The sequence below is a fragment of the Helianthus annuus genome, chromosome 12 (assembly GCF_002127325.2).
Source record: "Helianthus annuus cultivar XRQ/B chromosome 12, HanXRQr2.0-SUNRISE, whole genome shotgun sequence".
In the NCBI taxonomy this organism is placed as follows: Eukaryota; Viridiplantae; Streptophyta; class Magnoliopsida; order Asterales; family Asteraceae; genus Helianthus; species Helianthus annuus.
The window spans coordinates 140,759,183-140,769,586 of NC_035444.2; the positions used below are offsets into that span (position 1 = coordinate 140,759,183).

At 36.3% G+C, this 10,404-nt stretch overlaps 2 protein-coding genes and 1 long non-coding RNA gene across 5 annotated transcripts; 2 read left to right on the forward strand and 1 right to left on the reverse strand.

Moving 5' to 3' along the window:
* Positions 1 to 370: 370 nt before the first annotated feature.
* Positions 371 to 3,855, forward strand: LOC110895641. Of its 3 annotated transcripts, none has more exons than XM_022142959.2 (6): positions 371 to 619; positions 704 to 767; positions 879 to 1,135; positions 1,658 to 1,786; positions 3,051 to 3,099; positions 3,237 to 3,855. In XM_022142959.2, the coding sequence occupies exons 1-6, from the start codon at positions 533 to 535 to the stop codon at positions 3,695 to 3,697; spliced, it is 1,047 nt and encodes a 348-aa protein (XP_021998651.1). In that variant the 5' UTR covers positions 371 to 532; the 3' UTR covers positions 3,698 to 3,855. The 3 variants fall into 3 exon arrangements, with proteins under 3 accessions (XP_021998651.1, XP_021998652.1, XP_021998653.1); XM_022142960.2 differs by having other exon boundaries at positions 380 to 619; positions 879 to 1,132; XM_022142961.2 differs by having other exon boundaries at positions 391 to 619; positions 879 to 1,126.
* Positions 3,856 to 3,995: 140 nt separating this feature from the next.
* LOC110897010 lies at positions 3,996 to 5,879 on the forward strand. Its single transcript, XR_002568364.2, has 2 exons — positions 3,996 to 4,917; positions 5,531 to 5,879. It is a non-coding gene; the product is annotated as an uncharacterized LOC110897010 (long non-coding RNA).
* Positions 5,880 to 7,309: 1,430 nt separating this feature from the next.
* On the reverse strand, positions 7,310 to 9,965 carry LOC110895640 (serine/threonine-protein kinase BLUS1-like). Its single transcript, XM_035981026.1, has 3 exons — positions 8,996 to 9,965; positions 8,429 to 8,686; positions 7,310 to 7,832 (listed from the first exon to the last, which is right to left on the reverse strand). Exons 1-3 carry the CDS (start codon positions 9,867 to 9,869, stop codon positions 7,414 to 7,416), a joined length of 1,551 nt encoding a protein of 516 aa, XP_035836919.1. The 5' UTR covers positions 9,870 to 9,965; the 3' UTR covers positions 7,310 to 7,413.
* Between the last annotated feature and the right edge of the window lie 439 nt (positions 9,966 to 10,404).

Below are 10,404 nucleotides of genomic sequence, written 5' to 3' on the forward strand. Positions count from 1 at the left end.
CCCACCATTTCCACCACCACCGCCCGCTTTTCCACCACCCTCGTCATCAACCAACATCACCGCCATCATTGTAAACCAACAACCAATGCCATCATCTTTGCTGTAGACTGGCACACCACCATCCCTATACCATTGCACCAGTAAAAGAAAAATGTGGTTTGACCAAAATGCCACTAAGGTAAATGACTGTTTTAAATAGAGTTAGTGGGTTGAATGAAAATAGCCAAAAATAAAAAAAAACAGGGACTAAAATGGCAAAAAAGAAACTATTTAGACTAATGTATTATTTTAGATCAAGGACTAAAATGACAATTTACTCTTTTCATTATTCACCCCCTAGGGTTTAACCTAGTTATTTAAGTGTAGTTTTTGTTTGAGTTGTTGAAAGTTGTTGGGTTCAGATACAAAAGTCGGAATTGGGCGACGCTGTTGAAATAAACCCTAAATTCAAGGTTTGATTTCTTCGATTACAGTTGAAAATAAGAAAATTGGATTACAGATACACTTAATTGTTGTTCGTCATCATCGTTGAATGGAGAAGGCAAGCTTTAAAGTTGGGCAACTTGCTGAAATGAGAACATTCGAGGATGGATTTCGTTCTGCTTGGTTCCGATGCAAGGTATGTATTCCATATCCATCCATGACTGGTATAAATTCTTTCTAACAATACCAACCACCACCTTTAATTTTGCCACACACACAGATCAACGATATCAAACGCAATGCGAACAAGATTTTGCTGGACTACATAGATTTTGAATTGGAAGGTGAGATCCACATCACATCATTCATTTCGTTTACTTGCTTTTTTTTCTAAGCATCCATTTCTGTAATGTTTTTTTTTTTTTTTTTTTTTTTTTTTTTTTTTTTTTTGTCAGAACCAAGCTGGGTAGAGATTTATCAAATGCCTCCCTATGCCAGGAAGTCCAAGCATTTTAAAAGGCAGCTCATGGTGCGCCCTCAATATCCTGCAATCTATTACAAAGATCAAATGCCGCCTCTCAACTCTATTTCACAAGAATCTGTTGTCATTCATGGTAAATGGAAGGTTGGAAATATGGTAGATTGGTTTAAAGACGATTGTTTTTGGTCTGCAAGGGTTGTCAAACTACTGAGCAATGACAAGGTTCAGGTAGCAGTACCCATTTATTACCGTAATATTCCTCATATTATCACAAAACAAAAATCTAAGTTCATCGATAGATGGAGGCTCGGCTTTTATATAGATAGTACAACTCATAGGGAGAAAGTAGATAGTTGTGCTACATTGGAAAACCTTGAATAATGTTGAGGGTTGTATGATATATTACGACTTGACTTGTTGTTGGATTTAGCTATTCAACTTTGGAAACTGGTCTTGCAAGATCAAATCGTGGCTGCTGCCCGTTGATTTATTATTATAACAAGTATGTATGTACATGGTATATTATTCACTATAGCATATATATCTCTGCTTAAATTTCTGAATATACATCGTATCTTGCTACATCAAAATATTAAAGTTCTGAAAGAAGATTACTTGCAAACAAAGACAAAATCTTTCATGGTCCGTTTAGATATTATTCCTCTCATACTCTAGCCAAGTTCTATTACTAGGAAATTACTTATGTCCTTGAAGAAAGTATAATGCGTATGATCTGATATGTTTCTATTGTAGATTGAGTTGCCATTACCTCCGGTAGGAGAAGGGAAAGAAGGTGAAGATAGAAAGCTTGAAGCATTATGTAAGGATTTACGCCCATGCTTAGACTGGTCCGAAACAAAAGGCTGGACCTTTCATATCGTGGTACCTTTTCTTTCTCTCTTTCATTCCTTTATTTTTCTTATAAATTTTAACGGATTAGGCCTTGTACGTTAGAGGCATACTAATAACCAATTTTTGTGAGTTGACCTATGCAGTTAATATCGGTGAGATATCGGTTATATCGGTCATATCGGTCCCCTAGTAAAATATCGGTGTCAAATATCGGTCAGAATATCGGTACCGATATTATCGGCGATATTGACCGATATTTGACCGATATATCACCGATATTTGACCGATACAACCGATATATCACTGAATTATTATTGTTAAATTGCTATATATGTAAATTTTGCATTATATTATAATTACCGATATCTCACCGAGATAACCTATATCTCAAATATCAGTCCTTGACCGATATCTGATATTTTACCGCATTAACTGCATAGGAGTTGACTTGTTTGATATTGTCACATTGTGGCGTGGCTTTATCCAATTTGGTCCATGCACATCTTAGCCCAACCTGGAGCTTAAAATATACTAAAAATTTCTTCCAACATTATTGAATAAATTACCTATTCTAAAATGATAATGGTGACTCTGCAATTATGGTTGAATGCTCAATATATCTATATCTGCGTTTGTAGTGGAGAGGATTCCATCAATAGTTGAAAAACAGAGTAGGATATAGACACTTGTTATGCTTGTTTTTATTATTTATATATACATAACTTGTGCTTAAACTAAAAAAAAATGTTATCGTAGCCATTAGTGGACAACAGAGATAAGCTACCTATACGCTACGTAGCGATAACGATGAAATAGCGGGCACTATTTTATGTTTAGCAACACAGTGAAAGAATATTTTTTTTAAATATTTTATATGTGTATTATATCCAAATACGTTGTTTTATATGTATACTTAACAAAAGCCCTATAATCCTGCTATTATATACCTATAAAATCCTGCTATTTATATTAAAACAGAAAAACCTAGAATCCCGCTATGTACCCGCTATGGATGCGCCTAACTTGAGAATTAAGTTTTCTAACCCTAGATTTGTCTCTATATATATATATATGATAGCATTGTACTTGTAGCACCCGAATAATATAAGAAACCCTAGTTACAGCACACTGGACGTAGGTCAGCCGACCGAACCACTTTAAATCTACGTGTTCGTTTATTGCTTTTGTGTGCGTGTGTTGAGTTTCGTGTCTGTTTAATCCCAACGCTTTGTATTAAACTTGTTTGTTTTTTAATATTTTCTTTAAACTTGATTTCAAATATTGCTACATGCAGGAGGGTCAGACTTTGTGTGATGCAAAACTTATTACTCCGACAAAGCAAGGTAAAAGCAGTTACACTTGTGTTTCTGATTTTTAATCCGATTAATGTTCATATAAACGGGAAGGGGTTATTTATTTTGTTGGCAGTTGATTATAATTATTATAACATTTAGTTGAGCAAAGTGTACGTATGTTTCAGGCACGGATTTGGAAGTGGAGAATGCAGCTGATGGACCTGCGAATGCATCTTCCACCACTTGTATACCAACAGAGGGAGATAGAGATAGAGATAGTGCGCAGAATGAAAATGCGAAAATGGATTTGGAAGTGGAGCATGCGGCTGATGGACCTGTGAACGCATCTTCCACCACTCGTATACCAACAGAGGGAGATAGAGATGGTGAGCAGAATGAAAATGCGAAAATGGATTGCGGTTTAGTGGAATCTTCTGAGAGTGTTTCGAGTTTGCGTGTGGAAAAGAGAAAAGCAGCAGAGGTAGCAGCTCCAGAGGAGGTTGAAAAAAGAGAGTTGAATATAATGCGTGAAGACACGCTAGAGGCTGCCATGGTTGATCTGGAGGAACTGGTCAACAAAGTCAATTGGTTGCAGAGGCTTATAAAGTCACCTGCTACTACATCATCATCTTGGAAGTTTGCTTAATATGAACTTGTTAGTTACTTTTAGTAACAAATGCACAATTTAATACTTTTAGTAAATTAGGATGTATTCTCTACCGGCATCTATTGTGTAGAGCTGAAAGTTTTGAAAACTCGATACTTGAAATCTAAGCGGAATTTAGGTCCCAATCTTTATCTTTACATTTCATAAAGGTTTATCATGATGGGTTTAATGTTAAATACTTGAATTATATTTAGTTACAAAATATATCCCAAAAGAGGAGTGTACTTAGATTTTAGACAAGGCATGTTAAAAGATTGATAGAACGCCCCGCTTGCGGTATGCGCATATAATGTATATATGTGTGGGCGCTTGGGGGGCAAAAGTGAAAGTGCACTAATTTTAACGTTATTTTACTAATTTCGTGAAAATAGTATTAAAAGAGGGGGATGGTTGATCATGCATCATATGGTGACGTTGACAGCCGAAAGACAAGGAGTACATGCGCTAATTGGTCTTTATCTTAATTGCCGAGTGTTGTGTACCTAATGTGTATAACTTATCTTGATTGGTTAACTAGGATTTAAACTATGAAAACGAGGCTACAAATATTTTTTGGGTCGAAATGGGGAAATAACATTTTAGCTGAATTTTTCAGCTTCAGTCCGAATTTTAGACTTTTTTTTTTTTGCAAAAATCATATAAAATCAACCATCTATCCGATCGAGGTTTTTATATACTTTCGGAAAGCTTGACGAGTCTGGTTTCTACAGATTTGTAGAACAATAATCAATACGATCAGTAGATGTGTGAAAAATATGAATATGTAGTAGCTGTACAGGTTGTAATAAAACATAATATCCATGTTTGGCAAAAATCTTATAAAAACTCATACGAGTGTCCGCTTGAGGGTTTTGTACATTCTTGGAAACTTTTTTTGGTCTACTTTTAAAGTTTCAAAACGTTAAATATTGTAGCTACGGAGAAATTTATGATGATATAGCACTAACGGGTCAATAAACCTTGTATGCTGTTTATCATTTAAAACAGAGACGGTTATAGACTAATGGCAGGTAGACGAGCAACAAGTTGCTTGCACAAGTATTATATCTTGAATGAATATCATGAAGGAAGATACAGGTATATGTAATTCAATGGACCCATTTATAGTAAGGTGATTTACATTGGAATTGTTTGACTTCAAGAAGGGGGTCAACGGTCCGGCAAGAAAGTCCAACGTCAAATCAATCCTACGGACGAAGGTAAGACATTCTTACACCCTGTTTAATAAATGAAGATATACATTGAATTCATAGATTTATATCAGGAGGTTAAATGAATGAATGAAGCTAGGATGATAAGATTTATTAGACTTTTCTTGTTTAGTTTGTAGTTTCCATGCTGAATTTTGACTCATTTCAAATTGTAAATGGATTGTGTGAATCAATAAACTAGATTTATGAGCGGAATGTGTCATTAAGACTTACCAAAAATTACATATTTGTATATATCGGGTTTAGATGTGATAACAAGTTGTACATGATCGAGATGGTTTAAAAAAAATACACAACCCTCTGAGGTTATACTTTATGGTTATAAGGTTTGGTTAGTTATATGATGAAGTTGATTGTTATGTACTTTAAAATGACCAAAACGCCCTTTTTGCGCATAAATTGGTTTTAAGCAGGGCGTATAATACGCCGACCTACCCTGGTGATACGCCCAAACGGGCTGCCTACGTGGCACGTTAGAAAGAACCAAGGTAATGACGTATCATACGCCTGGTTATGTATATTTTTACATTGGTCTATTGGTTTTAGATATCTAATGATGATTCTACTTAATTATGCTAAATATTGTATTGTAATGTCTTAGGTAAAATTTCATATAAGATGCTGGACGACGATTAAGTGCTCGGGGACCACTCACCTTGAAGTCGGATTACGTTCCCATGTATGTGTGTCAAGGAATAATTTGGTTATTTGATGGTTTTAAACTAAATTATAAGGTGTCTATAAGGGTTATATTGATATTTAACTCTTGACACCAAATCTTGATGGTTTTAAACTAAATTATAAGGTGTCTATAAGGGTTATATTGATATTTAACTTTTACCACCAAATCTTATAATGTTAATAAGATAAGAAAGGGTTGTAAGATAAGAAAAAAATCTGGACCTACTTTTTCTAGATTTAAATATAATGTCACCAAGAGCTCATATCAACGGGAAGGTTTGGCACCTTGATGTCGGCCCTTCACCACCTAGGGCTGTAGTATGTTTCAAGTCATTTTCAATTTAGGGTGTACCTTTTGGCTTTGGCCATCTTAGTATATCTTTCATAAATTGTCATCACAGACAAATTGAACCGTATTCCTTTCAAACCTTTATTTCATCCATGTTATATGTAAGGTAAGAGGATGTTAGAGGAAGATAATAAGAGGCTAGAAAACGAACATGTCAAAGAAGGTATGACGGGTAGAAACAACATGATGTTGGTTTAGTAATTGCTATAGTTGGCTTAAGTTGGATTGTATGTTTCCAGGTAGATGTCACCTCGTTGACACGGCATATGCCATGTCAACTACATGGGCATATATAGTTACTTCTCTGTTATGGTAGTGGTGTCTTTGGCAACGAAAATGAACGTTAGTCAAATTGTTATAATTATCATTGGTCAAATTGTCAATATAAATGATAGTCAATCAATTGGTAAATTATTAGAATTGAATTTGCTGTTACAATATATTTACTTTATACATCATGCATTTTTTCTAATAAATATTGATGTATAAGTGTCTTTGTTTTTTGTTAGAAAAAGTATTATAGTATAGGGACTAGATGTGTAATATGATGTTGTATGTAAACACACACCTCATGTAACCCTAATTGCACAATTACAATCTAGTACAATTCTGATTACAAAGTTTAACTTCGTATCAGAGCCTTGTAGCCAACCACCGGAGGGGCGGCTGGCCACCGCCGCTGCCCTACCACCACAAAACCTGCGCACGGTCTTCCTCTTCTATTCTTCTGCCGCCCTTAACTACGACAACACCAACATCACCACTACTGCTTCCACCCATGGAGAAACCCTAGCCACCACCACACATACCATCGTTTTACACTAAAGCCGACAACCACCCAATTCATAACAACCACAACTCAGTCACTACTGTCGTCACTAACCCTAACCCTAGCCGTAGACGTCGTCATCAGCCATCATCACTAGCCACCGTCATCACCATGAGACCCTAGCTTCATCAATCGTCGCTGATACAAATAAGCAATCATTGCTACTATAAACAACCATACCTCCCAGCGCTTAGGGTTGCAGAAATAACCTGCAACAATCAAAAATTCACATGTATAACTGGCGAGTGTATTTTCTCACTTTATTGAATGTAAAATCTACATTAAGGAAAGAGAAACGGAGATAAAAAGTGAGGGACCTCAATTTCAAAAAAGAAACTTAAGATAGTGTTACTTTCACAAAATGGTATGCTATTTGCATGGAATAGGAATGTAGATTCCATTTCTTATGTCGTTTGTTCCAACAAAATAAGGAATTAGAATTGAACAATAGCATAAGGAACAAAATCTACATTCCAATTCTATTGAGATTCCATTCCATTATGTGAAACAAACATGCCTACAATTCCAAATTAGATTTCAATTCCTATGCAAATTCCAATTCCAATTCTATTACATTTCACGAAACGAATGCTATCTAAGAGTCCTCTATGGACAAGTGAAAAGTTTAGTCATCAGAAGTATTTGTGATATTAAGCTTTAAGAACTCTAGCTCCATCTCCAAACTAGTCCTCTTTCTCTTCTCATTCTCCAACTCCAATTTTAGCTTTTCAATCACTTGCATTAGCTTCTCTTCTTTGCCACCGAATTCACCACCGCCGCCACTAGTCTCTTCGGCTCCAACCACCGCGAGCATATATATCACCTTCTCTCTTTGATCATCCAAACTCTTTTTCAATGTCATCAAACTCCCCATCACAACCTCCTTATCAACACAACTCCCACCACCAATATACACTTCTCCCTCACCACCATCTGTTACATTACTACACGAACTCCCTTCATTTTCAGACACAACACTTTCACCTGAAAATGCAACTTGTTTCACCGTTTCCTCATCTCCACAACTTGTGTTCGTGGATGGACCTACATGAAAGGCGCAATATTTATATGTATAAATTTATAAAAACAACTGTATAAAGACAATAAAAACTTTTAATAAAAAGGCATCCCTTGAAAAACATTGATTTTTTAAATAGGTAATTTTAAAAGAGTGATTACATTACATTGGAGTATTATCTTGAAACTTTTACACATAAACTTGCCACATTGCAAGGGTGCATCTCCCATTTTCAGTTTTTCTCCATTAAGTTGTGATATATTATACTTTTTTTAAAATTTAAACACACAATTTTGTTTTTCCATGTTCGGATATAAACTTTTATTGAAAACCGAGTTATATTCAAAGTAGGTATTTTCTAATGTTACAAAACCGTTAAATAGTTTTTTTTTTCCATGTTCGGATATAAACTTTTATTGAAAACCGAGTTATATTCAAAGTAGGTATTTTATGATGTTACAAAACCGTAAAATAGGTTTTTTTTTTCCATGTTCGGATATAAACTTTTTATTGAAAACCGAGTTATATTCAAAGTAGGTATCTTCTGATGTTACAAAACCGTAAAATAGGTTATTTTAAATGCAAACAATAAAACAAAACATATGTTTAGAATAAATCATACCACTTATGGAGTCCACAAGAGGAAACACAGGACCATGCTGACAAGCATCCAAACTGAAGTTCCATCCACTAATCCTCCTATGTTTCTTCACATTACTCCCTATCAAACCCTCTTCTTCTTCATTATCATCATCATCATCTTCATCCTCATGTTCCTTACTCATTGATCCACTCCTTTGAACCTTAGTTTCTTTGAACCTAAACTCAACAGAAGGTAATCCATGCAGCAAATTCTTGACAAGAAAATCACACCCTTTACCCGGGGTGGTCCGTGTTCGGCCACCCCATCACGCGTTGTTTGCAAAGCTACACCGCCGCCACTCAAATGAAAACGCGTTATATTATTAACGCGTCAAGTGTATCATGCGTTGAACTTTTGAGTTTGATAGGATATGGCTTGTACATTGTGCATTAATACTTGTACATTGGAATCCCCATCACTAGTGATACCACCCCCACTACATTTCTATCACTATCACTAGAATATTGGGTGCTGACATGGCATGATTTGATTGGGTGCTCCCATCACTAGAACCCATCACTAGTGAACCACCCCGTGTGGCCTTACAGTTCTTGAAGAAGTAATGCTTCAAAAGTTTTGCGGCAGTAGGCCACCTACAAGGATCTTGTTCAAGACACAATCCTACCATCTCCTTGAAATACTTTGACAACTTTGATTTCTTCCCCTTTTCTTCTTCTTTCTGGTACTCGGAAAATCGCATCCCTCTTGTGATCTTCATCACTAAAGACTCCGAAAAGGGAAGGTGGGACAAGGGAGGTCTCCCGTGTGCTAATTCAAGTGCAGTTATTCCAAATGACCATATATCAGCTTTGTAGCTATACCCATTATATGAATGTATAACTTCAGGCGCCATCCAGTAAGGCGTACCAGTGATTTCGTGGAGGTTAAGACAACGAGAGCTTGTTTCGTAAACGGAAGCTGAAACACCGAAATCAGCCAGCTTGATTGAGCCGTTGGAGTCCATTAAAATGTTCCCAGCCTTGATGTCTCTATGCAGATGGCCTTGATCATGAAGATAACACAAACCCATAAGTGTTTCTTTGAGAATTATGGAAATACAATTCTCAGAAATGCCATTAGGGAAAGAAGAGGCCATGATGGATTGGAGAGAGCCTGCAGACATGAAGGGCATGACCACCCATAGACGAGGGCCAACGGTGAAGGAGCAGTGTGCTTTGAGAACATTGGGGTGGGATAAAAGGGACATGGTTTTAGCTTCACGACGGATGTTATCGAAATCACCCGTGGTTGATCGGTCAATGGATTTGATGGCAACGACGGTGGAGGTGGTGGTGCATAAGGCTTTGTAGACGATGGCACTGCATCCTCTACCGATTTCATCCAGGATTTGGTAACTGTTGGGGTCGAGTGGGTAGTGGGATCTTTTGGTTTTTGGATCATGCTCATCATCGTGAGCCATTGTACAGAAAAAGTGAATTTGGGGTTTGGTTTGGTGTGGGGTTTAATTTGGAGAGAAAAAGTAAAGGAGGGTTGAATTGAAGCGGTTTTCTTGTGAATCATTGATTGATAGTGAGTGAGGCAGTGAGATGATGCATGTGATCATGCAACTGTTCTTGCAAAGGCAATATCTGCCGTTTTTGTTTTAAGGTAGAAATTTAAAGATAAAGATTGATTTTTTTATACCTAAAATAAGAATAAAAGCGTATGATGCTTTTGTGAGAATTCATCTCATCTAGCGCAAAAGTTTCCTACCAAATATATTTTAAACTCTTTACTTTTCTAACAATGAAAGTAATATTTAAACAATGTGCGAGTCTATAAGATTACACTTGGTATGTTGAGATTTGTATTTCAGATTTTGGTAGCGGAAGCAAAGACATAACATTTTTAAACAGTAATTTCTCAATATGAACCCATATGATGGATGGTGTGTAACAAGATACAAGGTTGGGTAAACGACCCCTTAGTCAAATACCCAAGTACTCAGTAAGTTA

Coding starts and splice junctions, on each gene's coding strand:
- LOC110895641 (XM_022142959.2), top strand. CDS start 533: ATGGAGAAGGCAAGCTTTAAAGTTGGGCAACTTGCTGAAATGAGAACA. Junction 620..703: donor CTGCTTGGTTCCGATGCAAG/GTATGTATTCCA, acceptor CCACACACACAG/ATCAACGATATCAAACGCAA. Junction 3,100..3,236: donor TATTACTCCGACAAAGCAAG/GTAAAAGCAGTT, acceptor CGTATGTTTCAG/GCACGGATTTGGAAGTGGAG.
- LOC110895640 (XM_035981026.1), bottom strand. CDS start 9,869: ATGGCTCACGATGATGAGCATGATCCAAAAACCAAAAGATCCCACTAC. Junction 8,687..8,995: donor GCATTACTTCTTCAAGAACT/GTAAGGCCACAC, acceptor GGACCACCCCGG/GTAAAGGGTGTGATTTTCTT. Junction 7,833..8,428: donor TCTTGTGGACTCCATAAGTG/GTATGATTTATT, acceptor CCTTTCATGTAG/GTCCATCCACGAACACAAGT.